The following is a 27,992-nucleotide window of genomic DNA, read 5'->3' as shown; positions in this document are numbered from 1 at the left end:
GCAGAGACAACCCCGGCAACTATAGCCTCACGTCTGTAGTGGGTAAAGTCTTGGAGGGGATTACAAGAGACAAGATTTATAATCATCTAGATAGGAATAATATGATCAGGGATAGTCAGCATGGCTTTGTGAAGGGTAGGTCATGCCTCACAAACCTTATTGAGTTCTTTGAGAAGGTGACTGAACAGGTAGACGAGGGTAGGGCAGTTGATGTGGTGTATATGGATTTCAGCAAAGCGTTTGATAAGGTTCCCCACGGTAGGCTATTGCAAAAAATACAGAGGCTGGGGATTGAGGGTGATTTAGAGATGTGGATCAGAAATTGGCTAGCTGAAAGAAGACAGAGGGTGGTGGTTGATGGGAAATGTTCAGAATGGAGTACAGTCACAAATGGAGTACCACAAGGATCTGTTCTGGGGCCGTTGCTGTTTGTCATTTTTATCAATGACCTAGAGGAAGGCGCAGAAGGGTGGGTGAGTAAATTTGCAGACGATGCTAAAGTCGGTGGTGTTGTCGATAGTGTGGAAGGATGTAGCAGGTTACAGAGGGATATAGATAAGCTGCAGAGCTGGGCTGAGAGGTGGCAAATGGAGTTTAATGTAGAGAAGTGTGAGGTGATTCACTTTGGAAGGAATAACAGGAATGTGGAATATTTGGCTAATGGTAAAGTTCTTGAAAGTGTGGATGAGCAGAGGGATCTAGGTGTCCATGTACATAGATCCCTGAAAGTTGCCACCCAGGTTGATAGGGTTGTGAAGAAGGCCTATGGAGTGTTGGCCTTTATTGGTAGAGGGATTGAGTTCCGGAGTCGGGAGGTCATGTTGCAGCTGTACAGAACTGTGGTACGGCCCAATTTGGAGTATTACGTACAGTTCTGGTCACCGCATTATAGGAAGGACGTGGAGGCTTTGGAGCGGGTTCAGAGGAGATTTACCAGGATGTTGTCTGGTATGGAGGGAAAATCTTATGAGGAAAGGCTGATGGACTTGAGGTTGTTTTCGTTGGAGAGAAGAAGGTTAAGAGGAGACTTAATAGAGGCATACAAAATGATCAGGGGGTTGGATAGGGTGGACAGTGAGAGCCTTCTCCCGCGGATGGAAATGGCTGGCACGAGGGGACATAGCTTTAAACTGAGGGGTAATAGATATAGGACAGAGGTCAGAGGTAGGTTCTTTACGCAAAGAGTAGTGAGGCCGTGGAATGCCCTACCTGCTACAGTAGTGAACTCGCCAACATTGAGGGCATTTAAAAGTTTATTGGATAAACATATGGATGATAATGGCATAGTGTAGGTTAGATGGCTTTTGTTTCGGTGTAAGATCGTGGGCCGAAGGGCCTGTACTGCGCTGTCATGTTCTATGTGCAGGGTAGGTGGATTGGCCACGCTAAATTGCCCCTTAATTGGAAAAAATTAATTGAGTACTCTAAATTTTTTTTTTTTTAAATGTTTGTTATTGACCTACCATTGTAAATGTATATTTCAATGATTCGTGAATTTGTACTTTTACTATGAAAACAGAAGCACAAAGGGCTTAGGAGTCCTAGTTCAAGATTCTCTTCAGGTTAAGGTGCAGATTCCGTTGGCAGTTAGGAAGGCAAATGCAATGTTCGCATTCATGTCGAAAGGGCTAGAATACAAGAGCAGGATGTACTTTTGAGGCTGTATATTGCTCTGGTCAGAACCCAGTTAGAGTATTGTGAGCAGTTTTGTGCCCCGTATCTAAGGATGGATGTGCTGGAAAGGGTCCGGAGAAGGTTCATTTCAAAAACACCAAAAAGAAATGAAACCGAACAGAGGTCCCCAGTATCACAGATGTCAGTCTTCAGCCAATACAATTCACTCCACGTGATATCAAGAAACGGCTGTAAGCCCTGGATACTGTAAAGGCTATGGGTCCTGACAATATTCCGGCATTAGTACTGAAGTCTTGTGCTCCAGAACTTGCTGCACCCCTAGCCAAGCTGTTCCAGGACAGCTACCACGCTGGCATTTACCCGGCAATGTGGAAAATTGTCCAGGTGTGTCCTGTACACAAGGAATAGGAGAAATCCAACCCAGCCACTTACCGCCCTATCGTTCTACTTTCCATCATTAACAAAGTGATGGAAGGAGTCATCAACAGTGCGATCAAGCGGCACTTACTCGGCAATAACCTGCTCACGGATGTTCAATTTGGGTTCCGCCAGGGTCACTCAGCTGCTGACCTCATTACAGACTTGGTTCAAACATGGACAAAAGAGTTGAATGCCAGAGGTGAGAGTGACTGCCCTTGACATCAAGGCAGAATTTGACCAAGTATGGCATCAAGGAGCCCTAGCAAACTGGAGTCAATGGGAATCATGGGAAAACTCTCCGCTGGTCGGAGTCATACCTGGCACAAAGGAAGATAGATGTGGTGGTTGGAGGTCAATCATCTCAGCTCTACGACATCACTGCAGGAGCTCCTCAGGGTAGTGTCCTAGGCCCAACCATCTTCAGCTGCTTCATCAGTGATCTGCCTTCCATCTTAAGGTCAGAAGTGGGGATGTTTGCGGATGACTGCACAATGTTTAGCACCGTTCGCGACTCCTCAGTTAATGAGCAGTCCATGTCCAAATGCAGCAAGTCCTGGACATATCCAGGCTTGGGCTGACATGTGGCAAGTTATACAAGTGCCAGACAATGACCATCTCCTACAAGCCCTATTATGTATTTTCTTTTATCTCCTTTTCTTTTCATGTGCTTAATGATTCGTTGAGCTGCTCGCAGAAAAATACTTTTCACTGTACCTTGGTACACATGACATAAACAAATCCACAAATCCATCCAATCCAAGAGATGATCTAACCATCGACCCTTGACATTCAATTCAATAGCATTACCTTTGCTGAATCCCCCACAATCAACATTCTGGGGGTTGCTATTGATCAGAAACTGAACTGAACTAACCATATTAATACTGTGGCTACCAGGGCAGGTCAAAGGCTAGGAATCCTGTGGCGAGTAACTCCAGACAAAGCAGCCCGCTTGATTGCTCCTTCTCCCACAAACATTTAAACCCTCCAGCACCGACGAACAGTGGCAGCCATGTGTACCATCTAGAAGCTGCACTGCGGGGACTCGCCAAGGTTCCTTAGGCAGCAACCTCCAAACCCACGACCACTACCATCTAGAAGGACAAGAGCAGCATATACCAGGGAACCCTACCACTTGGATGCTCCCCTCCAAGTCATTCACCACCTGACTTGTAAGGATGGGCAACAAATGCTGATCTAACCAGCGACGCTCACATCCCATAAATGAATTAAAAAAAAAAAAAATGATCCATGGAATGAAGAGCTTGTCATATGAGGAGTGGTTGAGGACTCTGGGTCTGTAATCGTTAGAGTTTAGAAGGATGAGGGGGGGGATCTTATTGAAACGTACAGTATACTGAGAGGCCTGGATAGAGTGGGCATGGAGAGGATGTTCCCACTTGTTGGAAAAACTCAAAGCAGAGGACACAATCTGAAACTGAAGCGACGACCCTTTAAAACTGAGATGAGAAGAAATTTTTTCAGCCAGAGGGTGGTGAATCTGTGGAACTTTTTGCCACATAAGGCTGTGGAGGCCAAATATCTGAGTGTCTTTAAGACAGAGATAGATGGGTTCTTGTTTAATAAGGGGATCAGGGGTTATGGGGAGAAGGCAGGAAAACGGGGTTGAAAAAGATATCAGCCATGATTGAATGGCGGAGCAGACTCGATGGGCCGAGTGGCCGAATTCTGCTTCCAAGTCTTATGGTCTTATACATATATCTCCATATCTATATATGAATATATCATAAAAACATTGAACCCCTTTGTAAAATGTCTTCATTTGGACAATGTCAATTAGAAGAGTTTTCTACTATGTCCTTGTAAGGGGAAATCCCAAGATATTCGAGAAGTATATCCATGATTGAACGGTGAAGCAAGCTCGATGGGCCGAATAGCCTAATTCTGCTCCGATGAGGTCTTATTAAAAAATAAAATTATGAATTTGTTTTACTCATACTTTCTAAATGTTGCTTTCTGTTCTTCAGAACTGACAAAGCAATACCTAAGACTACATCAAACAGAAGACATGACTGGTAGGTTCTGTTAACATTCTCTGATACCTCTAATATTATAAATCATGAAAATCTTCTTGAAACACATGTGGTGCATAGATCAATAAAGGAGAAATATACCTTGGGTTACTTTGTGATAGACCCCATATGGATCATTTCTCATTGTGCTGAGTTATAGAGAGGACTAGCCTACTGGAGGTCTTAATGATCTGTCTGTTAAAATGATGGAACAATAACATCCTTCTCCATTCACCTTGAACGTTTTGCTAAGAGCAACCTGGGCGGTCATGTGCCTGTCTCTTTACTGAGTGGTTGGAAGATGCAAGAGTCTTGGGAGAAATACGATTATCTGGTTCTAATTTTAAAAGGCAAAGTTCAACAAGGAACAAGCTTTTTCTTTATTTTCCTCCTTTCCTTTCACTGCATCTATTGCCCTCGGTACAACTCAATGTCTTACTCTGCTACACCAGATAGCAGCTGAGAGTGAGTCACATTGGTGTAAAACTGAAATCACGTCATTAAGCCGGACAGGTAAGATTGTTAGGTTTCTTTCGATGAAGAAATCACTGAACCAGTGTGCTTTTGCGATGATCTGATAGCTTTATGATCATTATTTTGAGACACCAGCATTTTATCAACTGAATTCAATTTTCAAACTACCAAGATGGAACTTGAACTCCATTTATTGGACAGAAGTAATTTAAATTATGAAATGACTGGAATGGTTAGATCAGAAGAGTTTCCAGTAGTTGAAGCATCTAAAATTCATGGTGTGGATAAAAGAATAAATTAGAGATTTAGAAGATTCAGTGGAAGAATCTTTTTGCACCAAAGATTAGGACACGATTGAGTGTCCTAAATTTTGTCAGGGCACCCTGCCAATATGTAAAAACGTGTTTGATAAGTGGTTGACGGAACAAGGGTGTAGATGCAGGGTGGGCACATGGGATTAGGTTTATGCTCGTATGGAAGATAAACACCAACATGAACTGACCTTTTTTCATGTTGTAATTTTTGTGATTATCTGTGTGCTCCAAGTGAACAATATTTATGCAGAAAATTTCCAATACCTGTTCATCGAACTTCAAACGCTGATTAAAATCAGTTATGTTAAGTCCCTTCGGTAACAGACTAAACTACCAAATTAATGTGTTTGATTGCAGCAAGCAGAAAAGGTGAGGTTTTCAATTTAGTCTAAACAAAGCTGTGAGCCAGATTATGAACTTTTAACTTGCAGTCCCTGTTCCAAAATAGTAAGACACCTCAAACTTCTCTCAGATCTCAGAGATCGTGCTGTTTAGTTTGAAGCTGTGTCTATGACACAAGAATAATGCGTGAAATCGGGTATTGATGAGCACTTGCTGTACACCTAGCTTGCAAACTGCTTGGTAGAACCAAAGTCAATTCCAAAGCTCAGATGGGCAAGGAGGAAGGAATTCATCATACACACTCTTTGCTTTTCAACCCATACTCCGAGGAGTATCCAGGGGGTCTTTCACAAATAAATAATAGTCGTGGTTCAAAGACCTGAAAACCACCTGAAATGTGTTTACCGGGGTGGAACAGGTAATTCTGGCAGTGATCACCTTCCAATAGTAGACTGAACCTTGTTGCCAATGACAGTTGTCTGTAGTACTTGTTATTAATCTAACTCATTTGAAGGTGACTCATTCCCCTGAGCTAAACCTGAGTCAGGAAATATATATTTTGGCTGATAGAGATACACCCTTGAGCTTCCTGAAAGCAGGCATTTTAAAATTCCCACAAACCTGATAAGCTAAGAATGCCCAGAATGTGTGGTGTCTTACAGAGAACAACGTGAGTAGCCGAAACCATACCTTCAACATTGCTGTTGTGATGAGTGTGAGAAATTGGTATCTATATTGTATTGTGTGTGTCTGGTGCAGTAATGGTTTTAAAAAGCCTGGGTTAGGGTGTGCATATCTGCTGCTGTAATTTACTTTAAATATCCTGGTTTAAAAGAAAGCCAGACTGTGGCTGAAAAAGGTGTAAGTAAGATATTGTAAAAGTGAGATCATTCTTATTTCAAATCATGCTTGTGTTTAAAAGGAGAAGCTGATGGGTTTTTGTTATGAATTCTGGGGAATAGATAATTAGAAACATTGTCTTCAAATTTAATTAAGTCATGGAATGTGAGTGGGATGAAGATGTTGTAGTAATGGGGGGAACCTGGTCTGTACCAGATCTCTAGCAGTCAGTTTAGAGTGAGTGCTCTGGAGGTTGAGAGCTGAACAACAGCTTGTGCAAAAGGCTGTCATGTTGAGCAGTAGTTTGACACAAACAAGAATATGCAGGCTGTGGTGACACAACATGGTCTAATGCTCGATGATAAATCGTGAAGTTAAATGCATTTGTAACTGTCACATGATCAACTATCTGTTTTTCAGAAAAAACAAACAATTTTCCCCCACTCCCAAAGTTTATTCCTTTGAAGCCTTGCTTCTATCAAAATTTTGAAGACGAGATCCCAGCAGATCACTGCCTTCTTGTAAAGCGAATCTACCATTTATGGATCTGTAAGTTGAGCTATTTTGTTTTTAAAACTGGATGATATTTTCCTAGGATGGCATATGTAACTAATGCAGCGAATGAAGTATTTTGCTAGGTGGGTTCCTTTTTAAATGTGCTTTTATCGACAGTCACTTTCAATATCAGAGTGTGTTAATTTTTCTTATCTTCAACCTTGCTAATTTGATGTTTAGCAGCAACAAAAGAGGGTGATATCCTAACTGAGTTTTTCTTTGTGTTCAGTTTACAGCATTACCCTAGCAGTGAATTTAATCGGCTGCTTAGCTTGGCTAATAGCAGGAGGTGGCGCTATCAACTTTGGCCTGGCAATACTTTGGCTAATTCTTTTCAGCCCCTGTTCATACGTCTGCTGGCTTCGTCCAATTTATAAAGCATTTAGGTAAATACATGTGATGGAAGACATAAAGGATGTTGAGTAACCTAATCTGATGACCCTTGGCTTATATTTCAAGTTTGTAATTTTTTTTTTTCCCCCCTCCAACAGATCTGATAGCTCTTTTAACTTCATGGCATTTTTCTTCATTTTTGCTGCCCAGGCTGTTTTGGCAGCTCTACAAGCAATTGGATTCAAAGGATGGGGAGCCTGGTGAGTCCTACAAATATGGGGAAAGCATAATCGGAGACCCTTCCCAATTTATATCACTTTTTTGCTTTACCTTTTTCCACCTGGACTCTGGTATTGTATGGCCTAGCATTTGAGTTGTGTTAATGTAGTACTACATATCTGAAAATGAAATGAAAATTGCTTATTGTCACAAGTAGGCTTCAAATGAAGTTACTGTGAATGAATAGTCGCCACATTCCGCCGCCTGTTCGGGGAGGCTGGTACGGGAATTGAACCGTGCTGCTGGCCTGCCTTGGTCTGCTTTCAAAGCCAGCGATTTAGCCCTGTGCTAAACCAGCCCCTGTGCTATACCTGCCACAGGTATACACAGCTAAACCAGCCCCTGTACTATACCTGCCACAAGACGGCAAAATCACATCACCAAAATCTCTAGTAGTTAAAATTAATAATCTTGTTTATCCTTAACAGATAATTTAAAATAAAACTTTCAAGTGCAATTTGTTGTGACGTCTTCACTTACTGTCAGAGGCTGCAAACAACTATTGTTTGGTCTGTTTATATTCGGTAATATTATGTCGAGAAAAGAATGTCTAACAATCACCAAATGTAAACCTGTCTGAAGAAATAGATACTGATACAAGTGTAAACAGATTAGCAAAACATTTACCAGAAGTCATTAAAGGAGATTGTAAGTAAGCACATTTAAATAAATTGTCATAGAAAATTAACAAAACTAATATATGATCAAAGCCACTGAAACATACTGATACGAGATAGCACAGCAGTGAAATGTGTCACAGGAAATCCTACTCAAAGATAAAGGAATATCAAGGTTTATTCAAAGATAATTAAATGTTGTAACATTTCAATTAGTGTCAGCCTGGGTTCATTGGCAACACTGAATCAGAAGGTAGCATTTTCAAGCTCTACTCCAGGGACCGAACACATCATTTCAGTTTTCACTTCGGCGCAATATTGTTTGGAGGCACATCTTTCAATCAGACAAGAAACTGAGGGCCAGTCTGGGATGCAAAAATTCCCACATGCAGTTCACAGCGGACAGAGGGTGGGGATAATGGGTAATTACTCCAATTGGCAGGGGATGATTAGTGGCGTCCCACAGGGATCTTTGTTGGGGCCTCATTTGTTCACATTCATTAATGACATAGAAAGTCATATATCTAAATTTACGGTTGATACAAAGTTAGGTGGCATTATAGACAGCCTGGATGATGGCATAAAATTGCAAGGAGATATTGACAGTCTAGGTGAATGGGCAAAATTTGTCAGATGGAATTTAATGTAAGCAAGTGTGAGGTTATCCATTTTGAACCAAAAAAGGATCGAGCAGAGTACTTTCTAAATGGAAAGAGGTTAGGCACAGCAGATGTCCAAAGAGATTTGTGGTTCAAGTGCATAGATACTTAAAATGCCAGGAATAAGTGCAGAAAATAATCAAAAAGGCTAATGGAATGCCAGCCTTTATATCTGAAGGATTGGAATATAATCAGACTGGTTTCGCTGCAACTATACAAAACCTTGGTTAGACCTCACTTGGAGTCACTCTGAGCAGTTTTGGACACCACAATGTAGGAAGGATAGAGACTTCAGGTGGCGGTGATGTGCTGAGCGGACCCACATCAGGTGGCTCTCCTCCCAACCAGAACCAAAAAAGATACTTTTAGACGAATTTTGCCCGAAAAACCAATAACAAAACAACCCCAACTGAGGAAAAGGAACAACGGGGGAAAGAATGCTAGCGAATGGGAGCTCAAGTGGCCGAAGAAATGGCAGAAGTAGCGGAAAAGGCCACGAACAACGAGCAGATGAACCGGCTGACCCACGAGGTGAGGAGGCCCCGGTGCCCAAGAGAGAGGGAGACCGTCGACCCTTGCATCAGTCTCCCCCTCGCGACCAGGAGACGGATGGAGGACCTTCTTAAAGAAGGAGCTGGTCGTCATGAAGGAGGCGATTAGAATCAAGAACCAGGTGAAGGTGGTGGTGACGGAGGCGATGGTCTCCATATATATATATATATATGACGATCAACTGGTCAGGGAAAGAATGTGGGGGTGCAGGAGAGGACGATTCAAGACCTCAAGTCAGCTTCGACAGACCAGAGTGACAGGATCGTCGCTCTGGAGGCAGAGGTGAAAAGGTTGGTGGTGGCCCAGGGAAGCTTGAAGGGAAAGGTCGAGGACCAGGAAAATAGGTCCCAACAGTAGAACATGCGGATTGTGGGCCTGCCGGAAGGCATCGAGGGCAGAGACCCGACAGCCTATATCGCCCAAATGCTGGGCAACCTAGTCAAGAGGGGCAGCTTCCCCAATCCCTCAGAACTCAACAGGCCGCTCAGACCGAAGCCCAAGGCGGTGGAGCAGCCGAGAGCGATCATTGCGAAGCTGCACCGATACCAGGACCGTGAGAGGATCCTGCGGTGGGCGAGACAGGTAAAAGCGAGCACATGGGAAGGACGTAGAATCCGTATTTATCAGGACATTGGGCAAAAAAAAAAGGGCCGAGTTTAATCAGGCAAAGTCGACGCTTTATAAAAGTGGGGTGCGACTCGGCATGCTATTCCCAGCCAGACTCTGGGTCATGCGCCAGAGCAAGGAGTACTATTTCTTCTTTTTAAATAAATTTAGAGTACCCAATTCATATTTTCCAATGAAGGGGCAATTTAGCATGGCTAATCCACCTACCCTGCACATCTTTGGTTTGTGGGGCCAAAACCCATGCAAACATTGGGAGAATGTGCAAACTCCTCACGAACAAGGACCCAGAGCAGGGATCGAACCTGGGACCTGTGCGTTGTGAGGTAGCCATGCTAACCACTGCGCTACCATGCTGCCCTAAGGAGTGCCATTTCAATACCCCGACGAAGGCAATCTACTTTTACAGGCCAACGGCCTAGACAAAGGACTGGCGAAGCAGTGATGAAGGCGGGTCGGAGGAAGATTGCTGAAAGAAACAGAAACAGAGACTCATAGACAATGTTACATGTTTGCCCCGTTCTGATCAGATAGACTGGTCACAGGAGAGAGCGAGGACAGGGAAATACAGGTGACGGGGCAGGCTGAGGAAACAGGCAGCCAGCGGGCACAGACGAAGTACTAGACCAGCCCTGGGATTGGAGCCACCGTACTAGCAGGGAGGGCTAGCACGGGAATAGCAGTAAGGGGGTCCGCGGCGCACCTCCATTTGTAACTTTTACCCCTCTGCCGGAAGTTCTACGGACGGGGCCTTGGGAGTACTTCCTGTCAACCTCCAGGATGGAATCGATCAGTTGTTGCCTGGCCGCCTTCGCTTCCCTGTCTCTGGGTGCCTTGTAGGCTATAATTTCTCCCAATCATAGCCTTCAGTGCCTCCCAAATTGTGGAAGGTGAGACTTCTTCGTTCTTGTTATCAGTAAGGTACTAGATGAGGTAACATTTTGGTCTAAACGAGACGTCCTCCATGGCCCTCATCTGTGGAAACCTCAAAGTCCCACCAGCCATGCTCAACGCCACTTTTTAAAAATGGAGCAAGGACGGGTGGACTTTTACATGGGGGAGAGACTAGCGACACTGAGCGCAGTGACGGAAGACCTGGGACTACTGCCAGGACAGGAACTTGGGCACCTTCAGGTCAAGCACTTTCTCTGCAAGGATTCTGGAGGATACCCTAGGGCCCCGAGAAACACACTATTAGAGGACCTGATAAACACGGACAGTAAAGAAGGGGGAAATTGCGGGAACATCTACGGACAGCTACTGGACAGGGCGAGACTACCACCGGATGAAGTCAGGTGAAAATGGGGGTACGAACTGGGAGTGGAAGTCGGCTGGGGACTCTGGAGCGAAGCACTGAGCAGGGCAACTTCACCTCCTCCTGCAGTTCAAAGTGGTGCACTGAACGCACCTGATCAGGACCCGAATGAACAGGTTCTTCCCGGAAGTGGAAGATAAATGTGAATGGTGCTAGGGAGGCCCGGCCAACCATGCCCACATCTTCTGGGCTTGCCCAAGACTTGTAGATCTCTGGACAGCCGCCTTCGAGGCAATGTTCAAGGTTGTGGGTGGAGCCATGCCCGAGAGCGACAGTCTTCAGGGTATCGGAACAGCCAGAGCTACACATGGGGAAGGGGGCTGACGCCCTCGCTTCCGTTTCCCTAATCGCACGCCGGAGAATCCTGCTTGGCTGGCGATCGGCAGCACCACCCACAGCTGCAGATTGGCTGGCAGATCTGGCAAAATTTCTCCATCTGGAGAAGATCAAGTTCACCATCCGAGGGTCGAGCGAGGGCTTCCATAAAACACGGGCAATTCGTCGGCCTGTTACAAGACCTATTCAAGGCCAGCAGCGACTTGGGAAAGAGGGAGAGACAGGGGAGAGCAGACAAGAACACAACACTAGGAGGTACAAAAGGGGAAGGGGGAGAAAATGAGGAGGAAACTCAGGAACCGCAGGGAGAAGCATGGAGGAGGGGGAGGAAAGAGGGGGCCGGAAGGCCCCCCCCCCCCCCCCCGCACAAAAAAAACCTACAAGGCCTGCAGCAAAAAACAGAGGGGGAGGGAAAAAGGGGAGAAACGAAGCTCAGCGACGGAACACTCAGGACGGTAGAGGGGAGGGGGTAGGGAGGGGGTTAGTGCGGGGGAGAAGATATATCAAAAAAGATGTCTGTACATAAACTGTAAATATCAGACACAGGTTTCACTATGTAAAATTGTAAATGTCAATAAAAATATATTTTTTTAAACCTTAGGAAGGATATATTAGCCTTGGAGTGAGTGCAACTTAGGTTTACTAAAATGATACTGAATTATAAAGGTCGAGTTCGGAGGAGAGATTACTCAAATTCAACCTGTTTTCGCTAGAGTTTAGAAGGCTAAGGGGTGATCTGATCAAAGTATTGTAAGGAACCTGTTTTAAATTCTTGTCAGTTCCTGGTTTCCTTTTAACGCCTTTCCTGCTAGCTGTTTTTAAAAAGACTTTTGGTTTTGAACAGACCCCCCCTCCCCCTGCTGCAAGCTGCTATTTGAACAGGCCCAGGCACACCCCTTGATGCAGTAATGTAGCTCGTAATGTAATTTTGATGGACTTGGCTGGCAACCTACCCCTCTTCTGAGACTCTGGAACATTTTCTGTTTTCTATTGGTAGAGGCTTTCAGAAGATTCTAGAGCAGAAGGCAACTTCTGTTATTGCTTTTTGTTTTGTTTGGAGAACAAACAGGCTGAGCAGGAGCCTGTTAAATATCTCTCCCAGAAAAGCTGGAACCTCTCTCCCTGATATCTCAGCTGGAGTGAGCAGGCCTGGACACTATCAGGCCTGTGAAAATTTTAACTCCTGATTCAAATGCTGCAAGCATTCTCTTACCAACCAGGCCCGTGCAAGTTTAAACCTCCGAGAAAGGCTGGGAAAAGCCCTGGCTGGTTTCTCTCCTGAGAATCCAAAAAGAGTCCTGAAGTCCAGGTCCGTTTCTCTCTCTCTCGATACGCAGCTGGAACCCCTGCACAAGGACCCGGTGAGCAGCTGAAAGGCAGAGTAGATGGTGAACTCGCTGTAAACTCTCAGGTAGAGAATTCCGCTAATATCTTGGTGAGACTGAGAGTCAATATGGTCCAAACCAACCAATGATTTCAAGATAGCCGACTACAAAGACGACCTCGGCAGCAACGATTCATCTCAGTCCTTTTAATCCTTGTTTTTTGTAACCTTTCCTATCCCCTCCTCTGTGTGTCTGCCATATATGTGTCTGGGTGGAGGGTGGGACAGGGTTTGGGGAATAGTCAGATTAGTAGACCATTGTTCTATTATTTTCATTACTTGTTTATCTCTTCTTATTATAAATAAACAATTTTTAAATATGTTTTACATACAAATCTGGTGCCTGTAAGTCATTGGAGAAGTGGAGGGTCGAAGATCTCAGGAAAAGATGCAAATTATTGGTTCATTCACATAAGTTGGGACTCCGGGGCCTATGGGAATGAAATTGACCATGTACCTGCCCAGGATGTCATAACAGTATTCAAGATATTAAAAGGGAAAGACAGGGTAGATAAAAGCTGAACTGTTTCGATGGGCCGAATGGCCTCCTGCACTGTAGGGATTCTATGATTGTCTCCCAGTTTCTGGAATTAACAATAAAAACAAAACATTCTGGAAAAAACGGGGTTTTTAAATCAGCAATGAGTACTGTGCCAACTTTACAAATCATTATGTATAACATGCTAACCATATTTCTTTTTTATTTCAGTGGCTGGATAGCTGCCATAGGTTTCTTCTCCGTTAATGTTGGTGCTGGAGTGGTAATGCTGTTCCCTGCGATCATGTTCACAGCAGTCACAATTCTGAGTGCACTTGTCATTTTCCGTGTAAGTTTAGCTCCCTCTCCACTACTCTGAGAATGAGAGAAGCTGCTGAATACACTGCTTGCAGATACTGTACGCACTCTGCAGGATGTTCCGAGCAAATCAAATCAGTTACAAAGTTAATCACTTGGAAGAAATATTTAATTATCAATCTGGACACTTCTGTACCAGTAGATGAAACCACTCTTCGGGTTCCTTTTTTTCCTAGAAAATGACTTGCAAAATTAAGAACTCTGGCAAAACAAATTTTAGAAGTTGGTACTTTTAATTTTTTTATGTTAGAGTCTCTTCTGTGTTTCCAATATCAAAGTTAATAACCTAATAGAGCGGACTGCACCACTATAATGCAGTTTCTTCCAGGTTTACAACAAATTCTGGCCATTGCAATGCATTGTAGATTCAGTAAATACCTCTTTTTAAAAGTTGCAATGTTTGGTATTATACTTGGTCTCATAAAGTTGTCAGTTTTAGTTTGGAATCTTCCAACTATTATGTGCTCCCTAGTTGGCACAGTACGGCTAATTGCAGAGTAAAACTCCCTCTTCTTTGCGAAGTACTATGCCGTGACCCTAATTTCAGAAGGACAGTTTTTCTTTGAATTTTTGCGTAGCAGTCACTCTGAATAACCCTTTTTGAAGTTTGTCACTTTCTGCATGTTGTGTTCAGGACTCATGCTGAATAGGAAGATGGTAGAAACTGCTCAAATCAATAGATTAGTGACAAAAATAAACCTAATTACCGAGTAGAGGAGTGTGGGTTTGCATCTGCTTCATTAATGTTGAGTTTTAAGTTATAGTCATGGAGAAGAAGCTTTGAATAATGATCAGATTACATCATGAGCAGGTAGTTACATTAGTTGTTTGCAGATTGCTAACACCTTGACTGCAGTAGTGTGTGATATATCACAAAAGGTCGAGAGATGGAAACATTTTCTTTCAAAAGAGAAGACCATTCACAAATGCACTTCACATGGTACCCTTAGAGTCAACTAACAAGAAACTTGCATGTCATTAATCTGGCACTAATCAAAGCCTGTTAACTAAAAACGTTAGGAACATTATTCTAGTTCACTGCACCATCCATCCACCAAATGTGGCAGGGGAATGGGAACTGAAGCAGGAATTCGGAGGAAAGTAAAGTGGGGACAGAAACAAAAGGCAATAAGGGGAAAAGTGAAAGGCAGAGAAATCAAAAAGGGCCATAGTACAGAGACTGGATAACTTAGTGAATGGGTCCTGGAAGGCTAAGAGAAATAAAACATGACCGGACAGATGGTCTGAGAAAGCAGGGCAGAGAGCAAGGGAAGTCCACATTAAACTGCATTTATTTCAATGCAAGAGGCCTGACGGGCAAGGCAGATGAACTCAGGGCATGGATGGGTACATGGGACTTGTGATATTATAGCTAATACTGAAACATGGCTAAGGATGTTAAAGAAGGCATTCGGCGTGCTTGATTTCATTGGTCAGAACATTGAATACTGTGGTTGGAACGTCTTGTTGAAGTTGTACAGGACATTAGTAAGGCCACACTTGGAATACACTTGTACAGTTCTGCTCACCCTATTATAGAAAGGATATTATTAAACTAGAAAGAGTGCAGAAAAGATTGACTCGGATGCTACCGGGACTTGATGGTTTGAGTTATTTTTAAAAAATAAATTTAGAGTATCCAATTTTTTTTTTTCAATTAAGGGAGGGGCCATATTGTTGGAGAGGACAGTGTGAAACAGACTGGTAAGCTCGAGGAGATACTTGTTAGGAAGGAAGATGTGTTGAGCATTTTGAAAAACTTGAGGATAGACAAGCCCCCCGGGCCTGACGGGATATATCCAAGGATTCTATGGGAAGCAAAAGATGAAATTGCAGAGCCGTTGGCAATGATCTTTTCCTCCTCACAGTCAACAGGGGTGGTACCAGGGGATTGGAGAGTGGTGAATGTCGTGCCCCTGTTCAAAAAAGGAATAGGGATAACCCTGGGAATTACAGGCCAGTTAGTCTTTCTTCGGTGGTAGGCAAAGTAATGGAAAGGGTACTGAGGGATAGGATTTCTGAGCATCTGGAAAGACACTCCTTGATTAGGGATAGTCAGCACGGATTTGTAGGTCATGCCTCACAAGTCTCATTGAATTCTTTGAGGAGGTGACCAAGCACATGGATGAAGGTAAAACAGTGGATGTGTACATGGATTTTAGTAAGGCATTTGATAGGGCTCCCCATGTTAGGCTTATGCAGAAAGTAAGAGGCATGGGATAGTGGGAAATTTGGCCAGTTGGATAACGAACTGGCTAACCGATAGAAGTCAGAGAGTGGTGGTGGATGGCAAATATTCAGCCTGGAGCCCAGGTACCAGTGGCGTACCGCAGGGATCAGTTCTGGGTCCTCTGCTGTTTGTGATTTTCATTAATGACTTGGATGAGGGAGTTGATGGGTGGGTCAGTAAGTTTGCAGATGATACGAAGATTGGTGGAGTTGTGGATAGTGAGGAGGGCTGTTGTTGACTGCAAAGAGACATAGATAGATGCAGAGCTGGGCTGAGAAGTGGCAGGTGGAGTTTAACCTGAGTCAGTTTCAGCGGGAGCATTGCGGAAGGAGGTTGCTGGGAGGTAAGTCAACCTTTAAAAGCACTTGTCTTTGCAGGGGCAGGCCAGTCGATTTCGGCGTGAGAACAGCTGGTGAGTCAGTTTCAGCGGGAGCATTGCGGAAGGAGGTTGCTGGGAGGTAAGTCAACCTTTAAAAGCACTTGTCTTTGCAGGGGCAGGCCAGTCGATTTTGGTGTGAGAACAGCTGGTGAGTCAGTTTCAGCGGGAGCATTGCGGAAGGAGGTTGCTGGGAGGTAAGTCAACCTTTAAAAGCACTTGTCTTTGCAGGGGCAGGCCAGTCGATTTTGGCGTGAGAACAGCTGGTGAGTCAGTTTCAGCGGGAGCAATACGGAAGGAGGTTGCTGGGAGGTAAGTCAACCTTTAAAAGCACTTGTCTTTGCAGGGGCAGGCCAGTCGATTTCGGCGGGAGTGGAGCTGGCTGGTTAGTCAATTTCAGCAGGAGCTGAGAATTTTTCTTTTTTTTTTTTTTAAATTAATTTTTTAGGCGGGAACAGGAAGTCGACCCGCGGACGCCTGGGAAGACCCTCACCAATAAATTCTGGTGGAGAGGAAACCCGAGACACTACACGTGTAGTGTCTCCCACCCACCCTCCTCCTCTAACCTAATAATAAAACCCATTGGTCTGAGGTAAGTACCATATTTTATTATATTATTATTATTTTTTATAAAAATTTAATTTAGTTGTTAGCCAGATCTTGGTAGAAAGTTAGAGGAATGGCAGGGAAGGGAGTGCAATGTTCCTCCTGCAGGATGTTTGAGGTGAGGGATGCAGTTAGTGTCCCTGCTGATTTTACCTGCAGGAAGTGCTGCCATCTCCAGCTCCTCCAAGACCGAGTTAGGGAACTGGAGCTGGAGTTGGAAGAACTTCGGATCATTCGGGAGGCAGAAGGGGTCATAGATAGCAGCATCAGGGAATTAGTTACACCAAAGATTGGAGATAGGTGGGTAACTGTAAGAGGGACTGGGAAAAAGCAGTCAGTGCAGGGATCCCCTGCGGTCGTTCCCCTGAGAAACAAGTATACCGCTTTGGATACTTGTGGGGGGGACGACTTACCAGGGGTAAGCCATGGGGTACGGGCCTCTGGCACGGAGTCTGTCCCTGTTGCTCAGAAGGGAAGGGGGGAGAGGAGCAGAGCATTAGTAATTGGGGACTCTATAGTCAGGGGCACAGATAGGAGATTTTGTGGGAGCGTGAGAGACTCACGTTTGGTATGTTGCCTCCCAGGTGCAAGGGTACGTGATGTCTCGGATCGTGTTTTCCGGGTCCTTAGGGGGGAGGGGGAGCAGCCCCAAGTCGTGGTCCACATTGGCACTAACGACATAGGTAGGAAAGGGGACAAGGATGTCAGGCAGGCTTTCAGGGAGCTAGGATGGAAGCTCAGAACTAGAACAAACAGAGTTGCTATCTCTGGGTTGTTGCCCGTGCCACGTGATAGTGAGATGAGGAATAGGGAGAGAGAGCATTTAAACACGTGGCTACAGGGATGGTGCAGGCGGGAGGGATTCAGATTTTTGGATAACTGGGGCTCTTTCTGGGGAAGGTGGGACCTCTACAGACAGGAATGGTCTACATCTGAACCTGAGGGGCACAAATATCCTGGGGGGGAGATTTGTTAGTGCTCTTTGGGGGGGTTTAAACTAATGCAGCAGGGGCATGGGAACCTGGATTGTAGTTTTAGGGTAAGGGAGAATGAGAGTATAGAGGTCAGGAGCACAGATTTGACGTCGCAGGAGGGGGCCAGTGTTCAGGTAGGTGGTTTGAAGTGTGTCTACTTCAATGCCAGGAGTATACGAAACAAGGTAGGGGAACTGGCAGCATGGGTTGGTACCTGGGACTTCGATGTTGTGGCCATTTCGGAGACATGGATAGAGCAGGGACAGGAATGGATGTTGCAGGTTCCGGGGTTTAGGTGTTTTAGTAAGCTCAGAGAAGGAGGCAAAAGAGGGGGAGGTGTGGCACTGCTAGTCAAGAGCAGTATTACGGTGGCGGAGAGGATGCTAGATGGGGACTCTTCTTCCGAGGTAGTATGGGCTGAAGTTAGAAACAGGAAAGGAGAGGTCACCCTGTTGGGAGTTTTTTATAGGCCTCCTAATAGTTCTAGGGATGTAGAGGAAAGGATGGCGAAGATGATTCTGGATATGAGCGAAAGTAACAGGGTAGTTATTATGGGAGACTTTAACTTTCCAAATATTGACTGGAAGAGATATAGTTTGAGTACAATAGATGGGTCGTTTTTTGTACAGTGTGTGCAGGAGGGTTTCCTGAAACAATATGTTGACAGGCCAACAAGAGGCGAGGCCACGTTGGATTTGGTTTTGGGTAATGAACCAGGCCAGGTGTTGGATTTGGAGGTAGGAGAGCACTTTGGGGACAGTGACCACAATTCGGTGACGTTTACGTTAATGATGGAAAGGGATAAGTATACACCGCAGGGCAAGAGTTATAGCTGGGGGAAGGATAATTATGATGCCATTAGACGTGACTTGGGGGGGATAAGGTGGAGAAGTAGGCTGCAAGTGTTGGGCACACTGGATAAGTGGGGCTTGTTCAAGGATCAGCTACTGCGTGTTCTTGATAAGTATGTACCGGCCAGACAGGGAGGAAGGCGTCGAGCAAGGGAACCGTGGTTTACCAAGGAAGTGGAATCTCTTGTTAAGAGGAAGAAGGAGGCCTATGTGAAGATGAAGTGTGAAGTTTTGTTTGGGGCGATGGATAGTTACAAGGTAGCGAGGAAGGATCTAAAGAGAGAGCTAAGACGAGCAAGGAGGGGACATGAGAAGTATTTGGCAGGAAGGATCAAGGAAAACCCAAAAGCTTTCTATAGGTATGTCAGGAATAAGCGAATGACTAGGGAAAGAGTAGGACCAGTCAAGGACAGGGATGGGAAATTGTGTGTGGAGTCTGAAGAGATAGGCGCAATACGAAATGAATATTTTTCGTCAGTATTCACTCAGGAAAAAGATAATGTTGTGGAGGAGAATGCTGAGCCCCAGGCTAATAGAATAGATGACATTGAGGTACGTAGGGAAGAGGTGTTGGCAATTCTGGACAGGCTGAAAATAGATAAGTCCCCGGGACCTGATGGGATTTATCCTAGGATTCTCTGGGAGGCCAGGGAAGAGATTGCTGGACCTTTGGCTTTGATTTTTATGTCATCATTGGCTACAGGACTAGTGCCAGAGGACTGGAGGACAGCAAATGTGGTCCCTTTGTTCAAAAAGGGAGCAGAGACAACCCCGGCAACTATAGACCGGTGAGCCTCACGTCTGTAGTGGGTAAAGTCTTGGAGGGGATTATAAGAGACAAGATTTATAATCATCTAGATAGGAATAATATGATCAGGGATAGTCAGCATGGCTTTGTGAAGGGTAGGTCATGCCTCACAAACCTTATTGAGTTCTTTGAGAAGGTGACTGAACAGGTAGACGAGGGTAGGGCAGTTGATGTGGTGTATACAGAACATAGAACAATACAGCGCAGTACAGGCCCTTCGGCCCACGATGTTGCACCGAAACAAAAGCCATCCAACCTACACTATGCCATTATCATCCATATGTTTATGGATTTCAGCAAAGCGTTTGATAAGGTTCCCCACGGTAGGCTATTGCAAAAAATACGGAGGCTGGGGATTGAGGGTGATTTAGAGATGTGGATCAGAAATTGGCTAGCTGAAAGAAGACAGAGGGTGGTGGTTGATGGGAAATGTTCAGAATGGAGTACAGTCACAAGTGGAGTACCACAAGGATCTGTTCTGGGGCCGTTGCTGTTTGTCATTTTTATCAATGACCTAGAGGAAGGCGCAGAAGGGTGGGTGAGTAAATTTGCAGACGATGCTAAAGTCGGTGGTGTTGTCGATAGTGTGGAAGGATGTAGCAGGTTACAGAGGGATATAGATAAGCTGCAGAGCTGGGCTGAGAGGTGGCAAATGGAGTTTAATGTAGAGAAGTGTGAGGTGATTCACTTTGGAAGGAATAACAGGAGTGTGGAATATTTGGCTAATGGTAAAGTTCTTGAAAGTGTGGATGAGCAGAGGGATCTAGGTGTCCATGTACATAGATCCCTGAAAGTTGCCACCCAGGTTGATAGGGTTGTGAAGAAGGCCTATGGAGTGTTGGCCTTTATTGGTAGAGGGATTGAGTTCCGGAGTCGGGAGGTCATGTTGCAGCTGTACAGAACTCTGGTATGGCCGCATTTGGAGTATTGCGTACAGTTCTGGTCACCGCATTATAGGAAGGACGTGGAGGCTTTGGAGCGGGTGCAGAGGAGATTTACCAGGATGTTGCCTGGTATGGAGGGAAAATCTTATGAGGAAAGGCTGATGGACTTGAGGTTGTTTTCGTTGGAGAGAAGAAGGTTAAGAGGAGACTTAATAGAGGCATACAAAATGATCAGAGGGTTGGATAGGGTGGACAGTGAGAGCCTTCTCCCGCGGATGGATATGGCTGGCACGAGGAGACATAACTTTAAACTGAGGGGTAATAGATATAGGACAGAGGTCAGAGGTAGGTTCTTTACGCAAAGAGTAGTGAGGCCGTGGAATGCCCTACCTGCTACAGTAGTGAACTCGCCAACATTGAGGGCATTTAAAAGTTTATTGGATAAACATATGGATGATAATGGCATAGTGTAGGTTAGATGGCTTTTGTTTCGGTGCAACATCGTGGGCCGAAGGGCCTGTACTGCGCTGTATTGTTCTATGTTCTATGAAAAGTGTGAGGTTGTCCATTTTGGAAGGACAAATATGAATGTGGAATACAGGGTTCACGGTAGGGTTCTTGGCAATGTGGAGGAGCGGAGAGATCTTGGGGTCTATGTTCATAGATCTTTGAAAGTTGCCACTCAACTGGATAGAGCTGTGAAGAAGGCCTATGGTGTGCTAGCGTTCATTAGCAGAGGGATTGAATTTAAGAGCCATGAGGTGGTGATGCAGCTGTACAAAACCTTGGTAAGGCCACATTTGGAGTACTGTGTGCAGTTCTGGTCGTCTCATTTTAGGAAGGATGTGGAAGCTTTGGAAAAGGTGCAAAGGAGATTTACCAGGATGTTGCCTAGAATGGAGAGTAGGTCTTACGAGGAAAGGTTGAGGGTGCTAGGCCTTTTCTCATTAGAACGGAGAAGGATGAAGGGCGACTTGATAGAGGTATATAAGATGATCAGGGGAATAGATAGAGTAAACAGTCAGAGACTTTTTCCCTGGGTGGAACAAACCATTACAAGGGGACATAAATTTAAGGTGAATGGTGGAAGATATAGGGGGGATGTCAGAGGTAGGTTCTTTACCCAGAGAGTAGTGGGGGCATGGAATGCACTGCCTGTGGACGTAGTTGAGTCGGAAACATTAGGGACCTTCAAGCAGCTATTGGATAGGTACATGGATTATGATAGAATGATGGGGTGTAGATTAATTTGTTCTTAATCTAGGACAAAAGTTCAACACAACATCGTGGGCCGAAGGGCCTGTTCTGTGCTATATTTTTCTATATTCTAAGGGGCAATTTAGCATGGCCAATCCACCTACCCTGCACATCTTTAGATTGTGCGGGTGAAACCCACACAGACACGGGGAGAATGTGCAAACTCCACACGGACAGTGACCCAGGGCCGGGGTTCAAACCCGTGCCCCCAGCGTCGTAGGCTGCAGTGCTAACCACTGTGCCACATGCCTCCCTGGTTTGAGCTATAAGGCGAGGCTAGATAGACTGGGACTGTTTTCCCTGAAGCGTAGGAGACTTAGGGGTGATCTTATAGAGTCTATAAAATAATGAGGGGCATCGATAAGGTAGATAGTCAACATATTTTCCCAAAGGTAGGGGAGTCTAAAATTAGAGTGCATAGATTTAAGGTGAGGGGAGAGATGCAAAAGGGTCCAGAGGGGCAATTTGTTCACAGGGTGGTGAGTGAGCCAGGTACAATTTTGTCTTTTAAAAAACATTTAGACACTTATATGGTAAGATGAGTACAGCCGAATATGGGCCAAAAGCGGGTAATTGGGACTAGATTAGTGGTTTAAAAACTGGGGGGCATGGACAAGTTGGGCCAAAGGTCCTGTTTCCATGCTATAAACCTCTGTGACTCTGTATCTCTTGCTCCCTCCATGCTTCTCTGTATTCCTTCCTCCTCATTCAGCCTCTGCTTTTCCTCTTCAATCTTTCTCTTTCATCATCCATCTCCAGCCCTGCTTCAGCCTATCTGTTGAAACACTCATTCATGCTTTTGTTAACTGACAGGAATATTCTCTCTTCTGACTGGCCTTCATCTTCCACACTCCATTACATGGTAGCACAGTGATCTGGGTTCGATTCCTGGCTTGGGTCACTGTCTGTGCGGAGACTGCACATATTCTCCCTGTGTCAGTGTGGGTTTCCTCCGGGTGCTCTGGTTTCTTCCCACAAGTCCCAAAAGACGGCTTATTAGGTGAATTGGACATTCTGAATTCTCCCTCTGTGTACCCGAACAGGCGCCGGAATGTGGCGACGAGGGAATTTTCACAACTTTATTGCAGCTTACTTGTGATACTAATAAAGATTATCATTATTATTCAGCTCATCCAAACTCTGCTGCCCATGTTTCAGGGCAACATTTCATAGCTTGGTAGGGAGGACGTTTTGGTCTTTGACTCCCTGCATGCTTCTTGATCTGAACCATTGGGTGATGTTTTGCTTTGTCAACCATCAAGACAATTAGCAAGTTGAATTCTTCATGTAGTGAGGGGGGGTGTTGATTTGATTAATATTTGCCCTCACAATAAACCTGATTGCTGGAAACCTGGCAGAGTTTGCAAATCATTTGGAACATTGTAAAATGTGAAAAGCTGAGAGGCAGGTTTAGAAATCAGGTTTAAAATGTGTTTTATATTTACTGTTGTATTTTAATCTAACAGGTGCACAAAATCTATCGGGGTGGTGGTGGAAGTTTTCAGAAGGCCCAAGAAGAATGGAATGCTGGCACGTGGCAGAATCCCCCAGCAAAACAATCAGCATTTCATACTGTTGCTGGTAATACTCTACCACAATATCCCACAGTACCAAGATACCCTTGTGGTGATGAGTGGTCTTAGGATGTCAATCTTCAAAAAGAAAGTACATATTTTTTGTGATAAAATTTTACATGAAATCACAAATTAACATTTCTTAATAGAAAATGTAAATGCCTGGTATTATGTTACATATTAAAAAAGTTAAAGCATAATTCATTGGACCTACACTACAAAGGCCTCAATCATGAGTAGTAGCATTGGAAAGGGCTTTTCTGCCTGTTTTTCCTGTGTATTATGTGCACATCATTTTTGTGTCTTAGACTAAGGTCTGTGATCAGTGCTAACTGCTGTGGAATTGGGCTTCAAAAAGACATCAGATTGGATGTGAATATTTCCAAAATGTAGTGTGTGGCTACATTGTTCAATTTTTATTCTGATCATGATCTAGAGTTCGACTTCTTTTCCCTCCAGAAACTGACCAAAATGTAGAGCAATTGAACTGCACCAGTAAAATATAGCAGTGCCATAAAAAAACACTGGAAATACTCAAGAGGGTCAGGGAGCAACTAGAGAGAGGAAAAGTTGATGTTTGACCTTTGATGAAAGATCATCAACATGAAGTGCTAACTCTCTCTGCAAGTGCTTCCTGTTCATCTGAGTATTTCCAGCATTTTCTGTTTTTATTTCCGATTTTCAACACTGCAGTATTTTGCTTTTTGGGTTTGATCTTATTTCCAGAAATCCATTGAATATGTTTAAACTTTGATTAGCTTACAATTTCTTCAGTTTGTGTTTACCCCCACTTTAAAGACATAAGATTTATGGGCCACAAATGGTCTGCTTTGCTATTTGCCATCAAAAAGAAGATTAAAACTGTCCTCGTTAAATCTGTTGTTCAAATTGATACCCAGGAATAATTTTGGAATTTGTCATTGGGTTCTAAACGCTTAAAGGGACTTCTCACATTTAATCACTGCTATGTATCCCGTGCCTTTTCTATGATAGAACTTAACTTACATATTACCTCATTAATTGGTAACGTTCCTGCACATTTATTTCATTTTAATATGTGCAAGTTCCACAAAAAAGGTTACTGCCATTGCTTGAACATAACAGAATTATAAAAGTTTACATTGTAGTTAAACAAAAATAGTCTTCATATTCTTATGCTCAGGAGAGGTGCCATGAGAGGCAACGTGTATTTGGCCAGGATTATGAACCATTTATGATCTGATTTATAAATCAGTTTAATATTTAAAGTAAGGGACTTAATAGCAAGTACTAGGTTATCACTGTAGCACAAGTGGCTAGCATTGTGGCTTCACAGCGCCAGGGTCCCAGCTGCGATTCTGGCTTGGGTCACTGTCTGTGCTTCTCCCCGTGTCTGCATGGGTTTCCTCCGGGTGCTCTGGTTTCCTCCCACAGTCCAAAGACATGCAGGTTAGGTGGATTGGCTGTGATAAATTGCCCTTAGTGACCAAAAAAAGGTTAGGAGGGGTTATTGGGTTACAGGGATAGGGTGGAAGTGAGGGCTTAAGTGAGTCTGTGCAGACTCGATGGGCCCAATGGCCTCCTTCTGCACTGTATGTTGTTTGTCCGGGGCTTTTTGGTGTTCGGGGGTGTAGGTGGTTTGTAATCTTTGGTTCATATTCAACTTTCATCAAATCAAAACTATCTTTGGAAGATAATGTTTTGGATATTAAAGATAATGGCAACAATTATTTTAAAATTAATAGTTAGTATGTGGGTAACAGCGTTGGGAGAGACACACTGTTGCAAATATGGTGGTTTCTTGAAACATTGCAGTACACTGATTATGAAGCCACTTTTGTGGTATAAATCATTAGCTTACTGTTTGTGTAAGTTCTAAGACAACACTGTTTACCAAACCTTTATTTCTGTGACGTTTACTTATATTTTGTTTTCTTATTCAGTGTGATAGTTACCGTATGTTTGGCCTTAAAATATGATTTAGTGAACAGCACTTGAAACTTGGTGCATTAACTGCAATTTGAAAAATACAGTTTGTGCCTGTTTGGAAAATCTCACATCTTCATAAATATTTATGGAAGACATGCTAAATGACAGGTGATTGGATACTGGATGATTGATCAATATAAACTACATCGATATCTCAAAAGTCTTGAAATATTACTATTGATTTTCATTGGGCAATATCTAGACTGTCAAACAGTGTACTAAAAACCTACCCCATAAACCCTCAAATTCTACAAAAGTTGAATGCGGTGAAGATTTTTTATAATAGTTTCAGTTTGAATTAGATATTATGTAATACGAGGCCCTTAGACCCATGTATGCAATCTTTCTTGGCCTCAAATGCAAAACATTCCAGGTATTGTTCAATGTTGTAATGTTGACTTGGAAGTGCGATTTGAGATTTGGTAATTGTTATTCTCAATGAACTGCCATGAAGAGGCAGTGACCTTTACATGCATTCCAAATAACTGCATAAATCAGAAACAAAATCAAATCATCTTCATTTAGTTGTGAAACTATTTTAAATCTTGAAGATATGTTTATTGCTCATCGGAAAATTATAAAGGTCGTAGTCTTACAGAGTTCCAAAATTAACTAGAAGACGTTTGAAAACTTTTCCATTCTTTGGCGGCTTAATTCTGTCAGACTAATGTGAAAGAAGTGGATTACCTTCATAAAAAGAGTAGGTTGTTTTAAGGATATTTAGTGGGCAACATGTGGAAACTGCTTCCAAAGTGTCACTAACTTCTCCAAGGTATTGACACCAATGCTACTTCACATAGAAACAATAGCAGGCATGCTTCCTAAGGATGAAGATTGTCTTTGCCAGTTAATTCAACTGATTACATCCACTGTAATTATATAAGAAAGGAATAGAGAGGAGCTAATGAACCAATACAATGTCAGCTACCATTTCGAAGCTGATTCGCTTGCATATCTTTAGAGACTTGCTTCCTTTTGACACAGTATAAAGGAAGGATTTATATTCTGTTGTTTGCTTTCTTTGCAATTGGAAAACAATTAAGGGACCAACAAAATACTCAGCACTGACCATATATTTTGAACATTTTATTGAAATGTGCTGGAATCATTTTCCCAAGTGCATTCACCTATAATGTCATTACGCTGTTGCTGCCAAAGCCTGATAGATGCAAGTGCCTTATAACAGTGCTTCTAACTAGAAATGTGTTGCAGAATGCCTAGTTTTCAACACTGGGGACAGTGTGGTTTGGGAAGAGGTTAGTTAGTGTTGTCTTGAAAAATTTCATTTTGGGTTTTTTGACCGTGAAATGCTTCCCAAGTACTGGATATAATCGGAATTTCTATTTAATAAGCACAGGGTGACTAAGACCCTATTATCAAATTATTTTGAAAGTTACAGAATCATTTGCTTCTGATTAATTGTATTTCTTTGGGAAGGAGGAAGGCTTAAAAGAGGAACATTTTAAAGTACATGCTCAGATAACTTTCAAGCTAGCTAGCTTGTCAAGGAATGTTGTAGCTGTTCAAGGAATTGGATTTAACTACTAATTTGGTGAACACCAACATGTATTCATGGACTGGTTTGACATTGATGTGAGAGTTGTAGAGATCTATGTACTTTATTAATGTTTGTGAACAGTCCGTTAATTCCACAATTTGTTGGCTGAGATGTCAGATAATGACAATGATGCATGAATAAATGTTATTCATTAGGAATCTGAGAATTCAGACTACACTTTCATTACTGCAGATGGCTAATATTACAGGCTTGCTTTCTATGTTTAAGTTCTTGCATGAGCATCTGACATAACTTCATGGAAATAACTTTAATTGGGAATTAAAGGAGAAATGTATTTTGCCAATTGCCACATAAGCCTAGGTTTTAAAATGGGAAGAAGCTTTAAAATTACTGGACCCTGAATTTGTATTGTGTCTTTTGGCCTTGCTTGCCAAAGACCGTTCATGAGAAGACATTTTACGTAAAATCTTGTCTGCATTGATGCTGAGTAGTGGGAGAAAGAGCTGTGGGCGTACATTGATTTCATGGAGAAGGTATTTATCAGCTAAATAGTGCATTGTTAAGGCTGCTTTTTTGAAATCTTAAAATGCAGCAACCATGGAGAATTGAAGTTCATCAAAATATTTGCAGGCATCTTATCATTTTGGATTGTATGGCAAATCAGTGCAATACCCAGCCTGCGTAAAACAACTTGCTTTCAATCTGTTGAAGTGTCATGATATTTATGAAAGATCTTACTCATTTTGTTGATGCTGTAAGCACCATTAACGCTCTTTGCAAACAAAAGTTGCATTTTTGTAAAAACTGATGGAAATTAACTTTTGCCATTCTTTCTGACAGTAACAATTCTGCTCATTATTTTACAAAGTTTAATTTTGAAATAAAATATATGCATCCAAATGTAAATTGACGAGCCTAATTCTGCAGCAATAGGTTAAAATAACCCAAATGCTAACCTCTTGGAATCCATTGGGAATGTACAGGATAACCATAACTGAATTTTGGAATATTCAAATTGCCATCAAAAATATAAGCAGATGCGAGGAAGAGCTGTGAACTCAATTTCTTAATAAAACTATATTTTTACTAGCCATATGCACAGTGCTACTTTATATAAAAGGGAAATGTAAGAAATATGTTTTGTCAAGTATACTAATGTAGTTTTCATTATTGCCTAATTGAATCAGCAGAGTGGTTTTCTGGACTTGAAGCTTACTGTTTAACTTGGTTGGTTATTTTAGGGCAAGGTAGGATATATGATGCTCAACATTCCACATTATAGTAGAGCGCAATATGCATTAAGCAAATGCGTTTGGCTGACTATCCTGAGCTTTATTTATCAACGTTAAATAAATGCAGTAGTACTTTCAAATTAAA

At 43.2% G+C, this 27,992-nt stretch overlaps 1 protein-coding gene across 3 annotated transcripts in view; it reads left to right on the top strand.

Moving 5' to 3' along the window:
- LOC140394883 (secretory carrier-associated membrane protein 4-like) overlaps window positions 1-27,521 on the top strand; it is a 63,593-nt gene extending 36,072 nt beyond the window's left edge. For all 3 annotated transcript variants that reach the window (XM_072482036.1, XM_072482038.1, XM_072482037.1), the window contains exons 2-7: window positions 4,044-4,091; window positions 6,479-6,607; window positions 6,843-6,999; window positions 7,105-7,206; window positions 13,422-13,539; window positions 23,021-27,521. In XM_072482036.1, coding sequence (XP_072338137.1) covers window positions 4,085-4,091; window positions 6,479-6,607; window positions 6,843-6,999; window positions 7,105-7,206; window positions 13,422-13,539; window positions 23,021-23,197 — 690 coding nt within the window. In that variant the 5' untranslated portion in view covers window positions 4,044-4,084 and the 3' untranslated portion in view covers window positions 23,198-27,521. The remainder of the gene's footprint in view (window positions 1-4,043; window positions 4,092-6,478; window positions 6,608-6,842; window positions 7,000-7,104; window positions 7,207-13,421; window positions 13,540-23,020) is intronic.
- Window positions 27,522-27,992: the final 471 nt, after the last annotated feature.

This window comes from Scyliorhinus torazame, chromosome 18, assembly GCF_047496885.1.
Source record: "Scyliorhinus torazame isolate Kashiwa2021f chromosome 18, sScyTor2.1, whole genome shotgun sequence".
Taxonomy (NCBI): Eukaryota; Metazoa; Chordata; class Chondrichthyes; order Carcharhiniformes; family Scyliorhinidae; genus Scyliorhinus; species Scyliorhinus torazame.
Note: the sequence above shows the minus strand (reverse complement) of the source record. Positions and strands in the feature narration are given on the sequence as shown.